The sequence below is a fragment of the Ptychodera flava genome, chromosome 11, assembly GCF_041260155.1.
Source record: "Ptychodera flava strain L36383 chromosome 11, AS_Pfla_20210202, whole genome shotgun sequence".
NCBI lineage: Eukaryota > Metazoa > Hemichordata > Enteropneusta > Ptychoderidae > Ptychodera > Ptychodera flava.
The window spans coordinates 3,978,517-4,006,185 of NC_091938.1; the positions used below are offsets into that span (position 1 = coordinate 3,978,517).

At 35.1% G+C, this 27,669-nt stretch overlaps 1 protein-coding gene across 1 annotated transcript; it reads right to left on the minus strand.

Moving 5' to 3' along the window:
- LOC139143293 (ATP-binding cassette sub-family C member 10-like) lies at nucleotides 1-26,497 on the minus strand. The gene is made up of 18 exons (XM_070713519.1): nucleotides 26,360-26,497; nucleotides 21,181-22,812; nucleotides 18,742-18,969; nucleotides 17,746-17,902; nucleotides 17,166-17,455; nucleotides 16,450-16,701; nucleotides 15,618-15,716; nucleotides 15,152-15,341; nucleotides 14,464-14,745; nucleotides 11,865-12,045; nucleotides 6,352-6,520; nucleotides 5,500-5,715; nucleotides 5,095-5,222; nucleotides 4,296-4,465; nucleotides 3,530-3,690; nucleotides 2,654-2,907; nucleotides 2,074-2,317; nucleotides 1-694 (listed from the first exon to the last, which is right to left on the minus strand). The coding sequence occupies exons 2-18, from the start codon at nucleotides 22,747-22,749 to the stop codon at nucleotides 446-448; spliced, it is 4,839 nt and encodes a 1,612-aa protein (XP_070569620.1). The 5' UTR covers nucleotides 22,750-22,812; nucleotides 26,360-26,497; the 3' UTR covers nucleotides 1-445.
- Between the last annotated feature and the right edge of the window lie 1,172 nt (nucleotides 26,498-27,669).

A 27,669-nucleotide genomic window follows, 5' to 3' on the forward strand; every position in this document is an offset into this window, starting at 1 on the left:
AAGATTTAAAATATATGTTTTATTCTTCATAAAAGTATTTCTTGCTTTTATTTTCCAATTACATACAGCATATTGCCAATCAAATGTATGTATTCTGTCAACCCAAATGAAATAAAATGACATTTCCAAATATTTAGAAGATCATGATTTTGTTTCACAAAGGATTTCTGAATGGGGCTTTTCGCAAATGACATAGTTTTCTCATTAATATGCAAAATAAACATTTGTCCCAGAATTTCAATTATTTTTTTTTATGTATCTGTCAACGCAAAGTTACATCTTTGTTCATTATAGAGTATCACATTTGTGATCAATCTCTTCTGAGAATTCAATATTTACTGAACATGAATGAAAGTGAAAAGTGTATAATTTATATTACTTTGTACTGGTCTGCAAGTGAGACAGTTATATTGATTGCACACTTTTGAGTTGTGGAACTTCTTGTTCACTTGGTCTGTTTGTTGACAAGACCATAAAACATAGAGTTTCTATCGTTAAGTAACAAGGCAGGTGGTGCAAACTCTGCAACTTTCCCATCATGCATCACTAACACCCTATCACTGTCAAGAATTGTGTTGATACGGTGTGCGATAGTGAGTACAGTACGGTCTGTGAATTCCTCTCTGATGGCTTTTTGTATTAGTTGATCTGTCTCTTGATCAACACTGGCTGTGGCTTCATCAATGCAAAGTATCTGGGGGAAAATCATGAGAAAAAGTTAAAATTTAAGAATAGCAAAGGAGATGATGAGAACTTGATCTGTTTGCAACAAATGTCTCAAGATGACAAATCAAAACCAGAATGTTGACAGCCCTGTAAATCCAAGAAAGAAAGTTGATTTTACATATGAGATATCGTAAACAGGTAACAATAAACTCTAAACAATTTATCTTCTTCCGAAAACTCATCCTTGAATATAGCTGTTATACGTAGTGGTGCTGCGACGTATCGATTGCACTCAGGTCAAGGGTCATCATCACAGACCTTGTTGCAATGACGCTTGACCTGAGCACGATCGATACACCACAACACCCGCATAATCACAGAATTTAAACAACAAAGTATATGCACAAGCTATCAAATGTGTTTAAGCAACTCAAAAAACATAGCTGTATGAACAACCAAGTTTAATACCTTGGTAGGTAATTTGGCGAAGTATCAAAGGAAATACAATATGTTGTATACTTGCTGCTCTCCTTTCTTTTAGGAGAAATGAAGTCATTTACAACATGTAGCATAATGAAAACACAAAACTTCAAAGATTATCTTTCAAGAGTCATCCGGCAAACCACCCATACTATGCGATATTTCATTGAAGTTTAAAGAAAGAAAGAATTTCAGACTTTTGCCACTGGGGGCGGGAACAGTATCCTTTACTGAACTCAAAAAACATGTAAAGTACATTGTATTGGACAACATCAATTTATACTTTGTCTGCATCTGACTAATTAAATTGAGTTCATCCACTTTTTAAACTGTCAAAATGTCTGACTGACATTCCCTGATACATCAACATCAAATGATATGAGGCTCTCTAAATGTGAAACACTGAATTTAAGTACAGTTTTCATATGGCTGAAACCTGTTATTCACTTTTAAATGATACAAATCACTAACACAAAGGAAATTTAGCATCATTTTAACACTGGGCATACTTTTGAGATTGACCCCATTGATTGACTTCAACCAGTGTGTCTAGTTTTGTTCTTTAAAATGTCCAGAACAGATATGCGTAGTATGTGTAGTTTTCAAAAAGTCTCTAGTCTACAATTGATGGTATTTTTTACTAATTCCACAATTCAATCATTTCTTGCTTGCTTGCTTACAGACATATCATTTTTTCTGTTTCTATACACCTTTTTTACATTCTTGTCATTCATTTGTCTTTAAACAACACATTTTGGGGTGAGTAAGATTTTAGATCTTTGTTTTGGGAAAAATTATGACACCCTCATACAGTATATAATAAACAGGCTTATACCAGTATTCACTTAAAAATGGCACATTATCACTGAAGCATAGATATCTGTAAAATTCCTGTTAACTTTCTGTTAGCACAACAAAGTTGCTGACCTTTGCGTTTGTCAGAAGAGCTCTCGCCAGACACATCAACTGCTTCTGTCCAACAGAGAAATGTTTTCCTCTTTCTGCAACATCAGCTTCAAGTCCTCCTAGAGCTTGAACTGCTGTAGTCAGATGACAACGATACAGGACACTCCATAGTGCAGTGTCTGGGTGCTCACCAATGGGATCTAGATTTTCCCGCACAGTTCCACTGAAGAGAAATGAATCTTGGGGTATGATTACCAGTCTTGACCTGTAAGGAGGAATAATAATTGTTATTCCTGATCTGTGAATACATAAAACAGACAAAAAATTTTACAAGAGAAGCACCACTTTATGATGGTGTATGTGTATACTGTATGTGTGTGTGAATAGATTGCTGGTTCATCTGTAAAGTTGGTGTTATCAATTAATATAAAGGCAAAATATAAATCTTGAAATTATTTTCTCTACACAACCATGGTTTATATATCTTCTCTACTAAACAATGATTTTATCCTATTGCTTTCCACAGTGTCGTTGCCCCGACACTTATAAATGGGGTGCTTAAAATTTGAAAATTGGATTAAAATATTGTATCAAGTCACACCTGAGTTCATGGAGTGATATGTGTGAGATATCAACTCCATCGATGACAACATTCCCACTTCGTATCAAAACCATCCGGAACAACACAAGAAGCAGACTAGATTTTCCAGACCCTGTCCTTCCAACAATTCCTATTTTCTCTCCTGGTTTTGTGGAAAATGACACTCCATTCAAAGCATTGGGAAGGCCTGGTCTGTATGCCATGTACACATTGTTGAAAGAGATGCATCCGGAGTCCGGCCACGACATGGAAGACTGTATCATCAAAGAAATTGTAAATAAAATATCTATGTTAATGCTTGTATAGTCTTGTTTTTATGAAAGTTAATTTTCCACAGAAACGTTCATATAATTGAAGAAATTGTATCAATGTAAACGATTAATAGCTGTAATTTTTTATAATATTTTCATACTTTTGTCACAGAAATCATGTTACTTTTCTCCCTAAAGTTTGTTGACATACATCATATTAACGTTGTTGACATACTGCATTGTTTACAATATATGCAATGTTCTAACAAATATTATATTACGAGCAAAATTTCTTGAGTCAAGAGGAACACTCTTGAGTTAGAGACATTTCAGATTAGCATTGGAGGTACACTTCCTTACTTGGTTTCTTCACAGCTCTTTGTAGTCTGCCAAGTCCTTTGATTCAACACCCTCAATGACAGCACCTGGCAAGGTGGCAATGATGTGCTGCCAATGCATAGGTAAACTGGTGCTGACTCACCTCACTCACCTCACAGGCACTCAATGAACATAGTCTTTGTTCAATGTTTTCAATTTGGGAGGGCAAGTCTGTGGTAAATCAGACAAATTTGGATGATTTTCCAGACGAAATTTCCAAAGATTTTGAGAAGAGACTATATTATACCTGCAATATAGCATGATCTTTTTCATCGGGTGTGTCTTCAATATACTGAACTGTTCTCTCAACACTAACCATCTCTTTCTCAGTCTCAGTGAACATTGACACTACACCAGACAGCAAACTAGTGATGGACAATGCATAGGAGATAGCCAAACCAACCAGACCTGTCATATACCATGGAAGACAAAACCAAGCTAAGATCATTAAAGCTGATCTCACGAGGTAAGATACTTGAAGAAAGAAAATGCTGTGCAACTTAAAAATGCTTCTTTTATTTATCATTTTGTTAATATGCAGTCTGACTTGTATCTTGACAGTGAAAATCTTGTGGAGTTACCCTGTTCAGTCCATATTATCACTCAATATCAACAGAAAAGTCAAGGTACCCAGAATATCAGAGTGACAGACAATGCTGACACACAAGAGTATGATTTGGGGTCATCAAAATCTGTTAAAATACAGTACATAGGTTATTTTACTTTAATGGTTCTTGACCTGACAACAACAGATGAACATAGAAGGAAGAGGATTGTATGTCACACTTTGGTACAAATGTCAGATCCTGTTCACTTTCGATAAAGAACTGAAAGTCATATTTGAAGTGCCTGAAGAGTAGAATGTGTCCTCAATCTTACAAATAACATGTATAAAACAATGAGAAAGGAAACACAAATAATACACAAATTATCAGATCACAAAACATAGCTTAAGCTGTACCAAGTAACTTTTCAATAATAAATGAGAAAAATATCAACTATTTCATTATTACCTGGATTAACTGTCTGAAAATGGTGCTCCAAGACAGCAATGAAAGCCACTCCAGTAACCATAGCAACACCCAGCATCTGAAGTCTGATTCCTAACCACTGGCCGGCTACCATGGTACAAAACTGTGCTCGCTGGTTGATTTCTAGTCTGTCTTTATTTTCACTCTGAAATCTAAAGAATATCCTTTCACATGTCATGATCATTTTACTGAATTTTTGTCTAAAGCATACCTTAAACACTGAATTTGCCTACGGTTGCAATATGACCTACAATATGCCAAACAGGATTGAGAAAAGTGAAGTTCCAAAAGGTTTTACGTAATTAGCATCACATTATCTATTTGATATTTTGACTTCCATAACAATTACAATTTTTTAATTTTACATATCTGATTCTTGTGTTGATGACTTTGCACAAATGGGAATTGCATAAATACCATAAATACAAAAACACCTCACTCTGACTCAAGAACTGCCACGCACAAATTTCAATGAATGTCAAGTTTTCTGATCTGCAGAGCATTCAACATTTTTCATATCAATGCCCTAAGAATGAGATGTTACTATAGATCTTGAGTTGAATATAATTGCAGGCAAAAGCATTGGCTGAGAGATCAATTAAAGGTCAGACAGAGTTACACGCAGGTCAGCAAGAGTCAAATATGCATGAATGGATAAATGAAAATTTTACATTATAAAGATTAAATGTAGGTACACACAGACCATGGTATGTTTTAAAATGTTTTATCTTTGTAATGAAAGAGGTCTTCTGTTATGTCATTCAAAGCCGCTATGACTTACCTGTTTGAGGCTCTCAGTGCTCGTATGGTGACAAGTCCTGTCAGAGTTTCTGAGAAATGTGCATAAATTGGTGATAATGTCACACTGCTTATTCTCTTCAACTCTCTTGATGTCCAACGATAATAACGCTGTAATAAATAAACACAAACTTAATTAATAATCTTTTTGATCTTTACTCGCCAAATTGGCAAACGAAGTGAAGAATTGCACTGACTTTATGATCAATATAATTGTACAATATGCCTAATAATCACAGCTTTGGAACAAATTTATCTTGTCTTGTCTTGTTGAGTTCATTTTAAGTGTTTTTATTTCCTCACTTTCTACAAACATGTTTTCTAATATTCACAAAAATGTAGTGAAGTGAAAGCGACCATATTTAAAATTCATAGATGTTCATAATACCTGTATGAAGTAGTAGAGTATACCCAGTGGTAGTAGAAGCAAGGTGAACCATGGGATTCCGTAGCATGTGACTACAATTCCACCAATCAGACCGTATAATTGAGCCATGAGTATGTTCATCACAAATGGTAGAGAGTCGTCAATTTCATACATGTCCGATGAAAAACGATTGATGATGCGACCAATTGGAGTCACATCAAAGAATGATATAGGTGCCTAGCATTAACAGAGCAAAAGTTCATTAACCCTTTCATCAACATGGTTTGACCTGAAATCATTGTTATCAATGGTGAGTTTGGACCTGTTCATAGGGAATTAGGGGTGTACAGGTTATAACATGCCTTTGAACAGTGGTAGGAAGTTTTATATTTGTAAAATGTAATATATCCAAATTAAGGTCAGCAACGTTCATATATTTGCTATATACCTTCAATATTCAGCACTTTACATGTGATATAATGCCACTGACAAACACTGATGGGGAAACGGAAAAATATAAATTTTCTTTGTTATCCTATTACATTTCATCTAGCAACATAATGGGTCTCTTTTAATTGAAAGAAGATGTGTCTATGGAATTGAAACATCTACCAAATGTTTATCATAACAAGTAAATTTTTGTGATACCATGAAAGTGGTATATTGCTTTGGTTGAATGACATGCATTTACCGCTATATTGATAGAATGTCAACAAAAATGCCAAGAAAACAATATAAATAAAAATAATATTGTGAAATACAATATTGTGATTGATAGAAATTTGAAGGCTTCATTGTGCTGAAAATGTGTACCATGACAGTGTTAATTTTAAAAACTTACATGTATTTCTCAATTTCTGATGAATATTTTACCTTCAAAATACTTGTAAGAAGTCTCTTATGGAGGATTCTAGCTGCACAGATACCACCATAGGCAAAGAGAAATGCGCGGAAGAATGTAAAGATTGAATTAGCAGCCGCTAGACTTCCATAGACAGTCAGATAGAACGATACATCACTGGTGTCGGAGGCAGAACCATTTCTGCAAATTAGAAATTGCAAATAATTGTGAATGGACAGAGAAGCAGTGTTTAATCTAGGCTGTGGAATTGCTGGATAAAAACTGAGGGGTGAAGGGGTCACTAAGTGCAGCAATTCTGGAACAAATCCAATTTTACCACATCCTGAGAACATTCAAACTCAATGCACTCAAAGTCACTATAAATTCAAGGACTTTCAAAGCTTTTTCAGCAATTTTCAAGGACTTTTTAAGGGCCAAACACCGTTTTCCAGGTATCATTTTACAATATAAATTTTTTTCATATCATTTAACAAAACATTTCTACAATATCATGAGACATTTCAATGAGTGTAACTTGATGAAAGTTTTGTAAATAAATCTGTCTTGTAATTTACACACAAACTTTATTTCCTATTAAAGTTACACAGTCACCCGTTCATGTTTATGAATTATATGGCTCCCTGCACAGCCTTATCTGTAACTCTACACTCAACCACGGACCGTGACTCAACCTTTGACCCATAACTGGTACATTGTCCTGGACTGGGCAACAATTAGTTCATTTAATATGCAACCATTGAAAAAGTAAATCATTTTCATCAGTCATTCTCTGGCAAAGCAAAAAAATTCAGACAACTGAATAACATTCTCCCTCGCAACAATTTCCTACTTAAATTTACATATATGACATATCAAGCTATTTTATTAATAGACCTACTGTTTGCAGTACTCTCAGAATTAGGTCACACTGACCCTAGATTTCAAATTTTTCAGACAAGTTATGCAACAGAAATGAGTATTGGCTGAAAAAAATATGAAACATTTTTGGGTTAGAACAACGGGAACACATTGTTTTGATAAGGTGTTGTTGAAGAAATTCAGATAGGACTGTAGAGAAAATAATACCTTGAGCCTTTGCCAATTTTCACAGGTTGTATATGCTAAAAGAATCAACAACAATATTCTGTTACTTGCTGTACAGTGAAAGTCATAGCAAAAAATGTGTCATACAGAAATATGTTTAAAGTTACTTATACAGTAATGTACTATACTCATGGTAACAGTATATATTTCTAGATTTCTAGGTATTTCTTACTTTGTGTTATGAAAACAGACTTTCTCCATGTTATTATTCAGATTATAAAATCTCTCAATATGCTAACAGTGAAACAAAAATTTATTGCAGTTCATGTTTGCCTGCAATTTCATAAAAAAATTGTCTCTTGTAGTTTTATGTTTTGATGTTAATTGAAGTGTATCTCATTTCCTATTTTATGTGCAATGAGTAAGTAATGTAATAGTTTTGGTAGTACACTGGGGATATTTTGACTAGTGCACATCAAGTTTTCAATCGTTAGATTAAATGTCTGAGCAGAATCAAATAACGATGATTTATGATTTCTGACTGAATAAGCTTACCTTAAAACAAAAAACTTTCAAAAATATGAAACCAAAGTTCGAAGTGAATCACCCAGTTACAGTACATAGATAAGTAAATAATTCTCCCTAGTTCAGTATATTTGAGTATAAAATTCTGCCAAAGAATTGAAATTTTGTTTTCAATTCTGTACATGGGTAGGTGATCCACCTTTGAAAGATTGCATTGCAAGCCTACGCTTGAAAATATAACACTTCATCAAATTTACAGCCTACGCACGCCTAAAGGACAAATGTAAGTCAAACAAATAGCAGTATAAAAATTTTTGTACATCAGGTAAATTCTTGTGTCATGGATTTAATTCAAAGTGAGAGAGAACAAATTTAGAGTAATCTGCATAGATAATATGACTTCAATAAAAATTGAGATAGACACCATCCTTTCAAGATTTAAATTTGGGTAAAATGGTACAGTCCACAGTGAAATATTGCTAAGATTGAACTGATGAAAATGGGATGTTCTGTCTGGTCAATTCCACTTTGATACCCAGAACGATGTCAAATAACATCATATGGCATATATCCATTGTAAACAAGGACATAAATTGACAGAACACACAGTCTTACTGCTCCTCACAGTCGATCTCTATTTTAATATCATGGCTGTTCTCTTAATTTGAGTATTTTCACTATACACACCATCTCCTACCTGTATTGTAAATGGAAGAGTCCAAATTTAGAGTTCAGCTGACATCTACGAGCTGACAGCGTGTGCCATTGAGACAATAAAAGGTTGTTTGGAAACTCACAGAGCACAAAGAGGTCATGCAAGGTGAAACGCTGCTTGGTCAAGGTGACTTCGAGGACATTTAGAGGACAACTGGGTCATTACAGGGTCACCAAAGTACAGAAAGCTACACGGAAGGGGCAGCAACACTCTACTAGACTTCCTGAAACCCCTTACAGCAGTCTCTTGCGTACGTTTGATGGTAACAACGTAACTTACCATGGATCAATCTATGTAGAGATGTGTGCAAAGGCTGGACTTGTATACTTGAAGGCACAGTAATTGTTTTTGCAGACGTTATAATGTATGGAATTGTTAGTTGACTGACATTCTATGGCCTTTGTTCCTATATTTTTCAAAATGTCAAAAATGTGCAAATATCTGGGAAACAATCACAGTTAAAAAACACTGATCAAGATCACCATGAAACAAAAAAGTAAATTTACAGTATCTTATTCTTAAAACTGCAATTCTAATTGCACTTTTTTTCTTGCTCTTATTTTTCAATGCTACAGGTAAAATCTTCAAAAAGGATATTGTTTTTTTTTATACTCACAATGAAAGAGACTTTCTCAGGAAAAAAATAAAAGTTTATTATGATTTAATGTAGATTTTTAAAATATTACACAATTATTGAAAGCATAAAATTTTTCAACTGAATCTTGATCTGATATACCACATATCACAATAACAGATGTACATTTAAATTATTTCTGTTGTGAAGAATAACATCAGTGTTTACTCTCTGATATTCCTCATTGACAATTCTCCTTCAATTTTAAAAAAAATAAATGAATGAAAATGCATCTGACTCAGATAATTGAAATTTACTTCTTGAATTTACCATTGAAAACTTTAATTAGCGTACAGATATCCAGAGCTAGTTTTATTTTCATAGAATAAACACAATAGTTATGAGTTATTCTGTGCAGGGTTCACGTATGCAATGATACTAGAGGCAGTAACTGTTCATGTTTAATTTACTGCCTATAGTATTTTCACATGATTACCAATTCACTTGAATTCACAAAATGTGTCTAAAAACCACAAAGTACCTACACTCATTCGCAAGATCCACCAGAAAATGGTAATTGTTGTTTCAGATCAGACGCCTACTGAAAGAATTGAAATTTTATTCCATGGTATGTTTGTCCTGGTTTTGAATAGCGAAAGAATATCTCCTTCAAAATACATTTTCCTCTGAGCCCATTTTATACATTTTGTTCAGTCTTAAACATAAACGTACATGGACAATCAGATGTAATCTTGCTCAATGTCACATATGATAGGTCATGTGCAATGTCAATAATGGAATGGTCCACTAGAATCCTTCATAAATGGTATAGTCCAATTGGATGATAAATTCTCCTGGCTCTTAGTAACACTGAGTCTGTATACAATTTACATTGAACGGCTCATATCATGGAAATGTTACATTATCAAAGGAATGGCAAATATGTTCTTTGTCTTAAAAAAGGATTTCAAGCTTTGAGTATCTTACTAAAAGGAACAGTAAATTTTTAACCTGAAAAAAATTAATCATAATTCTTTTGGGATCTTTTTGATTTCCTAATTTTGACTGGGGCTGACTAACAGCCGAAATGATTTGAAAGTCCAGAAAATCAAAGCGCAGTGTTGTCTCTTTCACAATTGTTTATGATTTTAACAAGTCCTCATGACAAAACAGAGGATTATAATATTGAACTAAAGGAGTAAAACATACATGCACTTTGTGAAATATTGTTATCAAAGTTGACATGATAGCCTTACAAACATGAATCATATCATTTTAGTTTTATTAAGTTTAGCTATGTAATGCCATTCGTTTTGCCATGATTTGTACATGTACTTGAAGATACAACTAGTAGAAGCAGAAACTGTATCAATAGGTCAACCTCCTCACCCCACTTCCCTGTGTCTAGCTCTATCAACCCTGCTGCAAAAATGGAATGTACCAGAGTTTGGCGGCGACAAGATGAAATATAATGAATAAGGGCTGTTTCTATCATATCTTCAGAGAATACATCAGTGACACAATGACAAATTGATACAATTTGTTCAGCTTTATGATGATTAATCTCGTAACGCTTATTAATTTTTTTATCAATGATGGAAATGGAATAGCTGTCTCACAATAGTCTGATACAGCTGAGCTGCAGCTTGTATAAAACATGTAAGTGTAAAAAAAAATTCAGCAATAAAACGTGAGGATATGAAAATTTACGAGAAAGAGTAAAGAGGATTACCATTTCAAATGGCTCCAAGCTTAACTTGCTCATGGTAAAAGTGACTATACTGGGTAGACTTTCAATGACTCTTTTTTTTCAAATCAAACCTTCATATCCTGTTTTTTCATTTCTTTCATTTTTTTCCCAATTTTGGCAAGTGCAGTATTTCAAAAAAGGTATGGGATCGTGGTTGTTCTAGCCTGTAAGAGGATTATGAAGATGTCATAGCCTTTCGTTTTCCATTGAAATTGTAATCTAGTAAGTAAATTTGCGGGAAAGACAATCAGACGCCTGAACCATGCCTTTAAGGCTACACAATTGCATGATTTGGCAAGTCATACGCTAAATGTCAGACAATGAAGGAGGATGCATTATGCACGTAGGGAGGACAGCTTGCTCTTTTCTGATCACTACCATTAAAGACACGGGGAGGAAAGCATGCCTTTCCTAATCAGCAGTGATGCACACACATTTGCCCGTTGATGGTTGGACAACTATCAGCAGCGATGCATGTGATAAGTAAATTTTAAAATGCCTTCATTAACATTTTATTTTTTTGTTAAATACCTTAATTTTGATGCTTTTAATGACGGGCACTTCTGGAAGATTCACTACTGTAATTCAATGAATGGGTTTTATCATTGCATTCATGACTCACACAATGGTGAACTCAAGATTAGGTCTATTGTCATTGGGGATGAGAAAAGTTTTTTTGAAATAGAAGAAGGCAGGTTGATTTGCAAATGCTGTGCTGGGCATCCTGGATAAATCACTGAAATGTAAGATTCTCTCATCCTTCATACTGTAATAGTTGCCATGGTAACATTCACCAGAAGCGCCCTCTAGGGTTGAATGCTTTATCTTAGCTCCAGCAAAGACATTGTTATGTGTCCAAATTTTTAAATTGCCACAAACACAGGAGAGACAACAAAGTTTGAGAGTGAAAAAAATTAGGAAATTTTGTTTATTTTACCTTGATATTTGATGGTATACGTAACCCACAGAAGACCATACGAATGATGCTGGTATGCGTACAATAGGCTGGTAATTATTGTCCACAGGTGTAAACACAGTCAGATTATTCTTGCTAGTGTTTGTATGTTCAGAATGTGTCACCCAGTATGACAGCCACCAGTCACTAACATTTCTGGATGCTGTAGAGAAATGGTCATAACTTACATAAGTGGTTCATCTCAAGATACACACTGACTGTTTAAGGTGGCTGGAAAGGCTATTTTGCACCAATTCTTTTCTCAGAGTTAATGTCAAGTTTCAAGTGTTGGAATCAAGATATTTAATTCAAATTTTCAGGATAACTCCCTTAGTTAATATTTTCTCCAAAGAATATAAAAATTGTATATTTGCAGCCATGATTTTGAAATATGACACCAGTAAATATTAAAATTTAATTTTTCATATTTTTTTCTACATATTTGAATTTAATAATAATTGGATAGTATTAATATTACCAAATTAGTTATAAATATGTTGACACTATTTATTGTAAGATTTGTACGGCAGGATTTGTAAATAAAATTTGTTTTTTATGATTTTACATGGGTTTATATATCAAAAAATATTAAAAATTCTTTCAAATTTCAAAATGTGATTTTTAAAAAGTACTTCAAATACAGGAAAATTGTGCCGTACAAATCTTATCTGTAACCTTGTTAATAGGCTGTAAAAATTCCATGTCCATATCTCATTTCAAAGTTGGATTAAATTGGTATACAATTATGTAGGAAAACTGTTATTCTGTCAAAAATGTTGAAAACAAGCCATATTTGCACCCCGCTTTTGAAGTCATAGAGGAGTTTTTTTGGTTAATCTCACTTTTGACACCTCTTTGATACTCAAAGAATCTAAAAATGCATTTACAATAGCAGTCACTCACTCTGAATGCCAGCACCGCCTTGTCAAACTTTCCTGAAAAACAGCAAATAATGACTTTCCCTTTCAAACATTTTATTAAAAGCTAGGGGACCTCTACCATAGTTAATACACTAAGGACTCCCCAACTTCTTCTTATTTGGTCAGTTTTTCAGAAGTTTTAACAGGCTATAACTCTGCAATGCCTTTGTGCCCAAATGTCTATTTTTTTTATTCCACAGAGAATGTTGACTACTTTTATATTTTAATAGTTTTGTTGAAATTTATAACTGACGCTCTAGCCTTTCCAACCACCTTAACCAAAGTTATCTACCCTAATTTACAAGTTATCACGGTACTCATTGTCAGTATTTTCATATATACCCTTTTCCTGCCAGACAGTAATAACTGTATCACTTCCCCATCAGCCAAGTCAGTAAAAAGTGGTATTGAGCCAAATATGACGTATTTTCACCCACTTGGCTTGGTATGTTATAGCGTCTTTTGTCCAAAAAAAATCAACTTTACAGTATTATGTTTTCAACAGCCTTCGAATGTCCAGTATTATGTTAAAATACATCATATGGAATACGTTGTGTTTCATTAATTTTAACCATCTTGACCTGGTGGTGAAATATTGACTTGGCAGGAAAAGGGATAACACTGTACTTAGGCAAGAAAAAAAATAAATCGTTCATTGGAATCGCTGCTTCTACTCTGCCCGATTTGGAGTATTTTTTGTTTTGGCAAATTCATACTTCTGCATTGCAAAATACTTTTTTACTGCCACTGGCGGCGCTCTACACTTTGTCCGGTTTTCATGTGGCATGTGGGATTCTGATTGAAACTTCGACATGCCTGCACTGAGCTCTGTCAACATGTTGTTGTGACGTCTGAAATATAGAGTTGAATTTTAACCAGTATCAGTGTATCTTGTCTGACATATTTCTGGTTAGCCTAAAAGGGAAAAAATTATTTTGCCTTGTCTGCATCCCGTCAAAAAAGTCTGAGGGACCGCGGTTACCTTTGGCCTAAAAAAAAAATTAAAAAACTTTTGCTTGCGCTCCAAAAAATCCAATGAACAAAATTTTTTTTTCTGGCCTTAGTATCATGATACAAAAAAAAATTGACAGGAGAGAATGAAATTCTTTAAATATGTACACTTTTGGTAACAGCAAACCGAAATTTAGTTCACTGAAGTTATACTTGCATGAAGTATACGAAGCTTTTATCAACCAAATAGATTTCCTACATGGTAAATCTGATAATAAAGAAGGGCTTGCATGTTGCATATTTGTGCCTATTTTCAAATGTATGGTGCCTCTTGCTAGTCAATATTGTTCAGCAACTAAAAAATTAATTGAGTTTCTATTTTATTAAATATGGTCCATGATTTAAGAATTATGAATTGACATTCCAACCTTTGAAAATATTCCACAAATATTATAAAATCTCATCATTCAGAATTTCCTTGGTTATACATTTATATCACATGCAGATTTTGAATTGACTTTCAAACCTTTGAAAATATTCCACAAATATTATAAAATCTCATCATTCAGAATTCCTTTGGTTATACATTTATATCACATGCAGATTTTATTGAATCCTGTAAGATTTGAAGCTAAGCGGTACAATCTATGAAAACTTTGCTGCAGTTATATCAACAGGGAAAGTAAGCTCATCAATAGTTCATTCCGTACCTTGCATGAGAAATAAAGATAACAGAATCGATGGAGCCAAACACATTCCAACAGCTTTCCAGTAAGACCAATATACATGTACTTTGACGACTCCAACTTCCTTTGTTTCTTCTTCAATTAAATTTCCATTTTCTTCAACTCCATCTTGAGGTCTTGCTTCTTGATGCACTTCCTCATCATCCAGACTTTTCTCATTCACAGCTCTTGGTGTTTCATCCTTGCTGTCACTTGTTGCCATGGCAACAGGAAGATCTGTACTCCTTAACACTGCTTCTGGAAGTCCTGCAAGTGATATGTCTTATCATAAGTATATCACAGTTATTTCTCTTTTTGTTTATTGTATCAACTTATTTTTCAAAAGACTTTACTTGTTTCCTGTAATTCCAAATTTTGTTTTTGCATATATTGTATTTTAATAGTACCAGTAATATTTGTTGAATATAGATAAGTTTGAGAAATAAAGCAGAAAGAACAGTAAATATAACATCGGAAAACAGGTGTCCTATTTTTTTCAACTGTACTCAGAGCTAGGCTTTGCAAAACTTCTGACACAACAAGTTAGTCAAGATCTTTTTTAGAGCTGTGCATCTACCTGCCCCATCTAATCAGATCTTTTGTACCAAATGTAGTTCACTAGTTATGAAATTTTTATACAAGTAAAATATTTTAAACCTTACATCTACTTTACCTGAATTGACAATTCTACCTTCACTCATCACAATGATCCGATCAGCTTCTTTCAAATATTTGGTGTGATGCGTGCAAAGGATCCTGGTCTTGTTAGCCAGCAATCCCATGATGCATTGGGTAAAGAGATGAGCCGCTACATGGGCATCCACAGCAGCCAATGGATCATCAAGTAAATAAATGTGTTTATCCTGGTTTCAAAAGGAATGTGAGAAAAGGGACAACTTAAACATTAATTATATTTTGGTTTTGTATTTCAATGAGCAACACTGCCGGCAGAAAAAAACAGTGATTTCCTAAAAATTTGTACAACATAGACTTCAATGTCAATGAATATAAACCACAATCTGTGAGAAAGAAACAATCACATTATTGTTTTCAGAAAAAAACCTATTCAAGGTGTATTCACTGAAGAAACATTCCATTGGCCTGACCATGTTTTGAATGGTAAATGAGTACAAAATTACCTGGTACACAGCTCTGGCTAAGGCAACTCTGGCTTTCTGACCACCACTCAGTGTCACACCATTCTCACCAATTTCAGTAAAATCACCGGCTGGTAATATCTGTTGTTAGGAAACCATAGAAACAACAAAAAATCAACTGTATGATATTCATGACATGATAACAAGTAATAATATACTGAATGAGCATGTCAATATAATGCTACAGAAGAAAGCATCCTCACATTTGTAAAATATTTTTCCGTATCATTATTAGTAAATTAAATTATTATTACACTGAAATTTCTTTGTCTGTCTTTACGAGAATGTGTTACTTGTAAATCATCCCTACTTCCTTTTGGTTTTCACAAACTTCATATAGAAAACTAATGCACATAGTTTGAAGTTATCAATAGCAAAGTGAACTTTCAGCTCAATAGAACATGACATTGTGATGTAAGTGGTTTCATGTAAAAATTTTGGATACCATATTCATGACTGATGAAAATAATACAACATTTAATATGATAAGCAGACCCCTTGGTATTCACAATGTAGAAAATTTTGGCTACAGGTGGCAAAAATAATTGTATGATGGTTAAAAGTAGTGTATGTGCACATAAAGTTTGTGCAAAATGTCCTGATTTTTTACTAAAACTAAATTTTCACACTGGCAAATTCTAGCTGACAGTGAGTTGTTTTTGCCAGCTGCCGGCTATTTTCTGCATCCCTGTTTGCTGACCTAAACTTAAGGTTCAAACTAAAATCATGATAACAACGACAAAGATGCAACCACTGGGTGAACTTGCTCATCCAAACTTGCCATTACAAGCATATTTAGACATCTACTACTCACTTTCAGATCTTCTCTAAGGGCACACGCATCTAAAACAGCTCCATACTTTTCTTGATTGTAGGGCATTCCAAACAAAATATTGTCTTTGACAGAGGCTTGTTGAATCCATGGATCTTGGGTGAACAAGCCGAATCCTTGATCTAAGTCATCAACCCAGATGCAACCCTTTTCTTTGATCATTTCTGCTGTGATGGCTGACAGCAGTGAACTCTTGCCAGATCCAACATAACCAATTACACCAACCAACTCTCCCTGTCATAATAAAAGCATATTTTAAGGTTATTATAATAAGTCTGCACACATTTTCTGATTCCTAAAAAATTTTAATTTTAACATTTTTTCAACAATGGTAAAAATCTAGATAATATCGTCCATCTACAAAACTACACATCTTTATGGCTAGAAAAATTGTTTGTATATTTTATAAACCAGTAAATTTGCTAGTTTTTCCTTAGTATTTGTATTTAATATTTGAAATACACGGTCCCGACACTCAATGTCATTAAAAATCAAAGGACTCGCATTTGTACAGTTGTTTCATTGTTGTTGCTACTGTACCTACTTTTCCCTCAACTTTTTCATTTCCATGATGCATGATGCATGAGGTTATTTTCCAATATCATAATGGCTTGCTTGGCAGTTCACTTTATAAAATATCTGACTTTTGAAATGCTTTTTGATTCTCATTCAATTTGAATTTAAAGTGACAATCTCACCTTTGTCACTTGGCAATCGATATTTTTCAACCTTAAGACACCGCGTGGTTGTTGACTTTGGCTATCATCATTGTCATTACCAAGAGCGCTGTCATCACTATCATCTGAGTGACACAGTATCAACTCATCATCACTGTCATCTCCATCAACACTACCACGATTCTGAATCTCATTACGACTATCCAGACTGTCCTCTTTAGTGATGCCAGGATCATCTCTGCTTAACCATTCCCATTGGAAACAGCCATTGTTGATGGACAAGTCATGGTTGCTGTCATCTGAAGGTGGATCTGCAGAAAAAGGAGGATTATTATATATTTTTATAAATGCAATGTATGAACATATCTAGCAGTGGTAAAACTAACACTTCTAATACTTTGATATATTCATATGATATATTGAATGTAAACATATTGTTAATGTCTATCTGGAAAGGATACTAAGGTAGATTGATTTTTGACTCAGAAAATTCACAATCATAAGAATGTAGGAACTGCAAAACAGAGGGGACAATAAACTTCTAGAAGTGAGTAGCAAGGTAGAATGTTTGCTGATACTAGTATGGCAATAACACTGTTACCTTGACTGTAGTACTGCTTTAGATCCAATTCTTTGAGTTCATGAAACTTTTGTAATCTTTTCAAGGAAACCCATGCTTCCATTAAGCCGTTCAACACCCATGGAAAAGCATTGAGGGGCACCACCAATATGTTGAACAGTGCTACACACGTAAACACCTGTCAGGGAAAAATATTGTAGTGAATAAATCAATGCACGTCAATGATAACTTATTAATTAATATTTCCCAGTCCAATATTCATGTTGTTACATTTTAAAATCATCAGTTATACAATGTAACTAATAGTTCTAGGACAGTCACCCCCTGGATACTGACATGCTGGACTCCTACCCTAACCTAAGCTCTAAACCTTAGCCACAACTGGAGGGTAGGAATTCTCTAAGGGTTAGATATCCAGGGGGTAACTGTCTCCTATAAAACTAAGGATTGAATGAGTAAATTGATTTATTATTTAGTGCAGGCATTTGTTCACAAGGTTTTGTAAATTGTCTAAGATGTAAGAGAGAATTTGAAACTTGTCACAAAGTTGACTTTTTCGCATCCACAAATGCTGAAAACTAATGTCAGTGATAGCCATTTATACACACTGGAGAATAACAGTGTTCAGTTTGCAAGTATTGAATTTATTCTATCTTAATTGGATGATTAAATGACAGAGAAAAACCTGATGCAATCATCTGATCCAATTGAAACTCTCAAGACTTTCTAACTAACTGATTCAGCCAACAGAAGATTTGTTTTACTAAAGACACAAAAAATTGTAAAAGTCCATCTTTTAACCTCTTAAACCAGCTTGACAACAATAATGCTCAACTAAACATATACTCCAGTTTCCAAAAACAGAAATATAATGATTAAATGTTAAAGTTAAAAAGATGGGAACTTTCACATCTGTCTTTGAAAGAAATATGCATATGAATTTTTTTGTATTTGACAAGAAGTTACTGCATGGACAGATAACAACCAGACAAATCCACAATCAAAATTTGTACTTACCTTTGCCGCTGTTAACTGGTTGCCAAGAGATGAATATGTCATAAAAGTAAAGAGTGATATCAAGATGGGAGTAGTTGCCCAGAAATAAACACAGAATGCATCCAAGTACTTGATGCCTTTCAGTTTTTTCAGTTCTTCAGATCTCAGAGAAGAAATCTTGTCGGCAAAATGTCTCTCCCAGGCAAAAAACTTGATGACTCGGATTCCAAATAATGATTCACTTATCATCTGCAAAAAATTAAAAATAAAACTTCATACATTCCTGGTTATGTTTTTGCAACTTTTCTTAATTTTGACATGTCAATACAACAAAGCTGAATTTCCATAGGTGATGGCATAAATGACTGGTAATACAGACTACATTAAACTCTCAGATATTCAACAGGGAAAGACACAAAGGGTTGCCCGATTGCCCGGGGCAAGTGAAAGTCGCATTCGGGCAAGTGAAACAGCGATGCCACTTGCCCGAAGGGACAAGTGAAAAAATAATTACCTAGAATCAAATCCATGAGATCGATTTTCTGATGTGGGAACATCGACTTAAACAACAAATAATAATCATTTTACTTCATTGTGAGAACTAGGATAAAGTTTTTCACAATATTGTATGATCATTTTCAATAAACAATACCATCGGTTAATTACCGTACGCTGGTTTAGCGTATGTCCACAAAGTTCCTTGCCCTCACAAGACAAGGTTATGGTGTCACATGTCTGTACGATCAAAAAGACATACAAAGTTTTTTTTTGTTTTGTATGAATGTTTACAACTCTATAAAAATAAAATTAGGTAGCGAAAATTAGCACCAAAAATAGTAGTTTTACTAAAACATACTCTACAATGCAATGTTCAGTTCAGTGGCTGGCATTCCTGGGGTCATTGTGGAAAGACTGCATGCAAAGATGACAGCATGCATGGTCACAAGCAAGCTTTGGTGTCAACGGGTCCAGTCTTTGAATTTTCAATGAACACTGACTTATTTCTCAGGTCAATTAGCCAAAAGTTACTTGTCAGGGGCAACCAACCTCTCTGTTTGTGAATTTGCCCATTCTAAAATTACTGTCAAGAAGCAATCGGACCGAATTTCATATCGAGAAATTCAGCATGCATCACATCGTGAACTCGCTGACACCCTAAGTTGTTGATCAAAAGTTTACTTAATCTGCACATGACCATTGAAAGACGACCTAGGTCATCAGAAAAACATGTATAGTGCAATGTAATGAAAACTTCATGGTGCCATGCTGGTGAGGGATGATATAGGTAGTGTAAAAACATGACAAAGAAGTACATTATTTTTCAGAAGCTTCAAAACAGGCTTTATAACTTCTAAAGATTTTTTCTTTCTGTATAGTTCAGTTAAAACTGAAAAAATACCTTGAAGGTACAGTGGAAGTGGCTGTTATTATTTGTACATTATTATAGCCCTAAGAAAGTAAACATACAAGCATTTAAATATAATTTTTTTTCATGAATATTAATGAAGATGAATATTAATGAGCTTTCCAGCACTCTTGGAAGTCTGGAGAGAATAGTGAGAGAGTGACTGACATTTTTCACTAGTCATCATGAAGTTTGATGAATAACATGATAAAGGTTGCAAATAAAGTGTGTGAAATAAAAAATCAATGATTTTGCTTTTCGAACCACATAATTTTACTGGGCAAGTGGTTTTCCAATTCGGGCAAGTGAACTTGACCCCCCATTTGCCCGAAGGGCAAGTGGATAAAAAAATAAGTGTCTTTCCCTGTTCAATGAAATTTGGCACTGGCATCATTCAAGGCGTTGAGACAGTGGATTTCAAAGATAACCCAGCTTACTTCTTGAAGTACATGTATTGTGGAATCTTAAGGTATTGTGGGAAATACAACAAAATTTTTGTGAAGATAGTGATATTATAATCTCTCGATATAACTGCATTGCAAGAAGTTTGGTAGCGTAAAAATGCAAAGAAACAAATATATTGAACAGCCATATTGAATTTTCTGACAGCTCTGACCTACATTTGAATCCTGTTTCTAACTAACTTATCTTGAAACAAACTAGCAGGGGAATATTATAGGTTAAACTTAAAGGGCCCGTAGGTGTGACTTTTAATGATTTTTTTGCTACCCGGTATTTCCACTGTGTATGTCAATTACAAATTCTTGTCCTTCTTTCCAAGCATGTTGAAACACCCACTATTAAGCATACAAACCCAGTGTCTGTCTATAGATGTAAAATATGCAGTGCTATTGTTACATTACTGTCCAACCCAGAATTCACTTGTCAACAATAACAATGCCATCTGTACATGTACAGCCTGTGTTGACAAGCAAAATACTGTGTATCTCACCTGCATTGCGGAGTAGAACAAGAAACTGTGGTTGACATTAACAACAGAAATAGTGAAAAAATCATCAGACGTTTCAGCTACTGGCCGTTTAGTAGATATTTACCTTGACCCTGGAGTCTTTGGCTGACATCATACCCTGGTTAAGACTTCCAATTTTCATTGCCAGACAGTAATTGATAGGAACCAGTACGACCATTACACCAATACCAACAAGAAATGACAATCCAATCTGTCTATGAAGCAGGTAAAATGCAATACCAACTTGAAACGGAAGACTCCAGAAAGCATGGAAACTCACACCAAAATTCCTCACTCGGTCAACATCTGTACTCATGAAATTGACAATTTCACCAGTTGAAAATTTTGAGAGTGTGGTCGCTCCGACAGACAGAGTCTTTTGATAAATGGACGTCACCAAAGCTGCTCTGGCTTGAAGACTTAATTTGTTGATCAAGTAATTGAAATGTACCGAAGACAAAGATGAAATGAGCGTGCTCAGGAACAGACCCCCTGCATAGTAGTATCCATGGGCGATAGGCTCAGTCTGATTTTCCATAAAAGACACCAGGGCATTTAGAAATATAGGTCCTGCAAATGTGAGACTGTCTGAGAACAGTTTTAGGAATCCAAGAGAATAAAACTTCAAACCAAATGTTTTGTGTAATGCACGTAAAAGAGTCACGTCTTTATCATCTTTGCTGTCTGTTTCATAATATCTGACTTCTGTGTCATCACTTTGGTTTTCCTTTTGAACACTATCCGGAACACTTTCTTGGCGGTTTATCCTCTTCTTTTTATGTTTATTCACAACTTTGATAAACATACCAGACACGTAGTCTGTTCGTAGTGTCCTTGGCAAGTGAAACAAATCATGGTATGACCTGAGGTGACCTTTGGAGCCTTTCAGCATCAATGGTTGAACCCAATAATAGCACATCTTAGACAGACAGCTTGACCCATCTTCAGCAACTCCAAGTGGTTGTGAATCGGCTGATGAAGTCTGAAGCAGTGGTGATGTTGATATTTCCTGACTCTCTTCATTAATACTGCGTACACTGGCAGGATCTAACAACCTGATCTCACTCAATGGAGCCTTCACCGGTGGCAACAATGAAATAAGATAAACTATCTGGAGACATCCACTGGCAAGAATTGTGCCAGTTTTAACATCATAATGATGATCAGTTGCTGTTGAACCATTTTTGAAATGCAAGATAACAGTTCTTAATTGCACAGCAGTGCCGATATTTGTTAAAAACCAAGTCAATATCAGTGATATTGGACCTCTGCCTTTGTTAATCAGTTGAAATCTAAATGACCAGATGGCAACGGCATGAAGTATCCATGTTACAAATACAACTGAATTGGTAACATAGTCTATGATTTCAAGCTTTGGCTTATTTTTTACCAGCAACTCTAGTACAATGTCAAGGATAGACACCAAGGCTATGGACAGGGAAACTGCAATTCTGCAAATCAAGACAGCAAGGTATCTTCTACTGGGACGAATTCTTGAAATCTGTCTGACACGGTTTCCTAGGTGATAGGCACTGCAGATAGCAAAGAGAACATGGGTGATGCAAATGAACACCAGATCCGTAAAGCACTGACTGAAATCCTTGTCATTCCATACTTTGGTCTCATTTCCACAAAGTCCTCTCATAAAACTCATGTTTGCCAAAGTTCTTATCGATGAACTAGATTAATGTGTGTAGTTCCATTGCAGTGGACAATCCTGCAATATAGAAAAAGAGAGATTTTTCAATGTAAATATTAAAGCATAATACTCTAAAAGCATAATTACAAGTGGCATATTCTTTGTGTTTAAGACCTTAAATCTAGTCGTATACATTAAGCAATACTATACTTCGACCCTAAAAGGTCTATGATCATACCAGCATTGACCTTACAATGATCTCCTTATAGTATTGGTAATGCAACCTTTTCTAGTTGTTATCGCATTTTGCAACCAAAATTTCTGAATTTTTCATGCAAATGCTGAACTGTTGACTGGATGGAAACAGAATAACAGAGTTAAAGAATTCTAAACAATTTCATAAAAGTTCTGTGAAATTGACATCAAGTTGAAGTGTGCCAATACATGTCCCAGGCCGAATAAGTTGCAACTTTGGCACATCTAAATGATAATATGGCCACATCTTCCTACAATCAGTAAAAACTGAACTTACTTAAGTACAGTCTAATAGTAATAGTATGGTATTGTATTGTTTCATACAGATATATAATCTGTATGAGTAAAAGATTGATGGACACAGAACTAATGTTGATGTATTGAGTCGATACGATTAGAGTTGGGGATAGGATATACCAGTACGTGGCAAGACACCCCTTAGAAACCTGTTTCAGTTTGTGTACAGTTTTTGTGTCCACTTTAAATATCTTTACTCAGGAACAGTCACTCAATGCCATTGCCCTTTTTATGCATTATGGTACAGGAGTCAAGCTGACAATTACACTGAACTGCAACACTAATTGATCAGTTAAGGTAGTATGCACCTCGAAAGTGAAAGACTTAAACTTTTGCTCAAACTTTCCTCAAGGGATCTTTCAATCATTCTCTTTCAAAATCAAGAATAAAAATAGGGGGTCACCATGCAAATTTTTGTACTAGAGAAACAAATTACCCAAGATTTACCGATATTAGAAATTCAAAATGGCCGCCATCCCTGTGTTAACTCTATGGAGAAAAATAAAAATTTTCGAATTTCGAAAATCTAAGCCGATGAAAATTTTTTTTTCACCAAGAGCTTTAAAATGAACCCCCACATGTTGTATATCAGAAGAGAATTGTAAAAGTTTGATAGTCCGTATGTCCGTCACCGAGGTGCGTTCTATCAGTTCTTCTTGGTTAATTGTACCAAAATCAGTTTGAGTCCAGACTCCTGTAAGTATCAAGTCCTACACGTAGGAGGAAACTGCAAAAACAAAGTGCGACTGTTAATACTGCTGTTGTGTTGTGCATATATAAACACTATGGTTGTTTATCAAAAACAAACAAGTGTCTGTATGACCTCTGGAACTTAACCGTAGTCATTTTGTTTACAATTGTTGTTGTTGTTGTTTCAATCACATTGTTGTCATTGCAAGTACAAGCAAAGAACACCACCATGATTTTGCTGAGCTTTGAGACAGTCCCTAAAGGGAGGGACTGTGGCCATGATATTACTGTTATATTTTTGGCTCCAACACACGGTCGCCCAAATACATGTTCATGTTGTAGTTGGGCGACCGTTTGTGTTGGAGCCCAAAATATAACATTACCATTATTTTGTGTGAGATCTATGAGCCAGGTTGAATCATGGACCTAAATGGTTGAGTGTTACTTGGCTCTCACTCATAGAAAGGAGAGTAACTTTCGGCCAGTCCCCTCTGGACTCCAAGGTACCTTACAGCTTATTATGGTGACAGCAATGCGATTTCAACAACAACAAAAAATACTGTTAGGCTGCGTTCACAAATAACGATTAGGGGGGGCTGGAGGATTTCGATTGAAATCTTATTTTTTTTAAGATCCCCCCCCCCCTAAGTACCCCAAAAAAATTTCAAATGCCCCCCCTCTATATGGTCAAAATTTTCAAGTCCCCCCCCCCCCAACTATCACAGGCCCGCATATTTGTAAAGGATGTGAGCGCAGAAAAAATAAACATATGCGCCGTTCCGCTCACAGGTGTTCAACACTACCTGTATTAGCACTTTCTATAGTCATATTCTCAAGCAAGTTCTTTAAATGCATCAGTGATTTTTTTAGATTTATTGGTCTAAAAGCCAACTTGAGTTAATCCAACTCTGGCCAGGTCAATTGCTCCTGCTGAGGAGCACACAAAATGACAATCATGAGAGAGTAGGCAAATTGTGAATTCTGGCTAATTGCCATATTGCACTGTGACCTACCAAACATTTTCCAAAACTACAAGACATCTATGAATTAGATGCTACTCTAAATTGACAATACTGGAAGGTTAAAATGTTCCACCAAATAAATGTTTTAATCTCTGAAATTTTGGGTGTAATAATTTCAAATTTGGTTAAAAAATAAATAATTCCATTTGGTCAAATATTTTTACTTTTAGTCTTTACTGTTCAAAGTTTTACATCTGTATCATTTTATAACAAGAATATGAAAATTTAGAAAACCAAGCATGGTGACCCTATCTTTTTTCTGTAATATTTGATTATTCTTATATGCTAGAATTCAAACATTACTATGTGTTCTTGCATGTGTTGCTCTCTGGCCTGATCTTGTGTACAATTATGTTTCACTGTCATGAGCATCATTTGACCCAAATTCTTCTTCAACTACCATGTACATCAGAGTCAGAGCTATCTCTGTCACTGATCAGGTATGCAGTGACAGTGAAACTGCAGGAGCAGAGCTTTAATGATAGTGACACTATCTGTAGGCAGTAGCTGTATTAACTTTGATAATTTTGGCAATATTTTTGTTCAGTTTTACAAATTTGTTCTAGTTCTACTCCCTACAGCCTGTTGAAATGTCCAGTATTCAGCTTGCTATCACAGCCTATTTATGTGTACCATGCATTTGTATCACTGACAACTGACTGTCAGTCTGGACTCCAATTAAATTATCACTAAATACATATTTATATTTATATATACAGGCTTTGTCGACAAACTAAATATTGTATGTTTGAGCATGCTGTAGGGAGATAGCAAGAAACTGTAGTTGTTATATTGCATAGGAATATTGCAGAAACCATTAACAGTTGCAACTTCTTCCCTGTTACGAGGCTCAAGTTTGTTTTTTTAACACAAATCACACATTTAGATTTTTTCGAGATAAAAGTCATGAAATGTGACAAAATGGTTCTAAATTTTGTTAAATTATTTCTAACATTAAAACATTTTGATGACATTAAAAATGGTATTCATTTTTCATTGAATTATCTACAAAAGCTTGGAATTGGCAAATGTAAAACACAAAAGGGAACAAAAAATTTTCAAGTCCCCCCCCCCTATAGGTAGAGCAAATTTTCAAGTCCCCCCTCTACTACCCAAAAATTTTCGAATCCCCCCCCTGAATTCCTCCAGCCCCCCCCCCCCTAACCGTTTTTTGTGAACGCAGCCTTATTCAATTTTATTGGCAATGTAAACAACATACAACGAGTCTCACTGAACTACAACCAGGCGGTACATGCTACAGCACTGTGATGTCATCAGAACATATTGCAAACATTCCAGTATTTCCTATATTGTACCTTCAAGTTTTGTGTCTGAATTTTGGGTCGAATTTTGATACGCACCTTCAATTCAAATATCCCACATTGTGTAACATGGACTTTCCTGATACAAGAAGTTGAAGAACAACAACTAGAAGCACATAGGTGGCGTTCCGAGCCCGCACTCAGTCAGCTGTGAACTTTGCTTGCCTTATCGAGTTGACCCAGCTCTGTAACTCCTGTCGCTGGGGGCGCTGTTTAAATAGGTTCAGCCGCCGGCCAGCCGCTGCCGCCGGCAACGCTTGATCCTGATTCGAAATTCTCTAAAATGATAAGGCGTTTTGACGGAGTGTTGAGTTTTCATTTTATATAATCTGGCTCGAAAGTTCCAAAGCAGAATGTTGCTATATAAAGTTCACTGAATTAAGTAAAAAGTGAAAAATTAAAAACACATGCTTTTGTATGTAGGCGCTCCATTCAGATCTTCGTAAAGCGTAATGTTTTTATATATATTTAACTATAGTATACCTTCACTTTCTGATGATTTGCCTAGCGTATTGAATTAATAAAGAATACTGCAAAGAGTAAATATTGGACAAAAGTGCCCTGAATAAACGAAAGTCAAACTACATTTTAATGAGGTTGTCTCTGGTTATATTAATCTTTAACTGACCAAAATGCTATGGTAGTGCAACGTAGATAGCTAGGATTTTGGTATTACGTAAATTTACATATTGAAAGTATTGAAAATTCCAGGGGACAGCTTTCTCGCCCTCCCCCCCCCCCCCCCCCCCATCATCTTTCATCGTGGATATGCCAAAAATGTGTTTTTCGGGTAACCTAGCCCAGTGTCCCATTAAAAACCCTACATTTTTTCTTGTCATTTAAAAAAGCAATGCCTTTGAGAAATTTTGCTGTTTTTAAGTGGTCATATCCAAATAAAAAATGAAATAAAAGTTCCTGGTTGACCAACCTACCCTATTTCCTAATGGAATGTAAATGCAAATCCTCAATATTTATATATTTATTTATTCATTCATTCATTCATTCATTTTATTGCCTTGTAGGAGAACAATAATAATCAAACCCAAACCTTGAAATAGTTTTGTCTAATCATGGTGTGATTTGTTAAAGAATTCTCATTTCAGTGAGCCTTCCTTTAGGGATCGACCATCAAAACAGCTTGGTCTTGGCCGAAGTATGGACGATAGTTTTACAGTAGTTTAGGATGAATTGCACACTCACTGAGACATTCTTTCTTCAGCAAAATTTGTTCGACTCTATCTAGTTGCGATGTTTTGAATAAAAAGGGGAGTTCATTCACATCTTCAGTGTTTTCTCTGCATGTTCACTGAGGGGGCAATTTTTGCCCAATTCATCAAGAGGGCAGACTT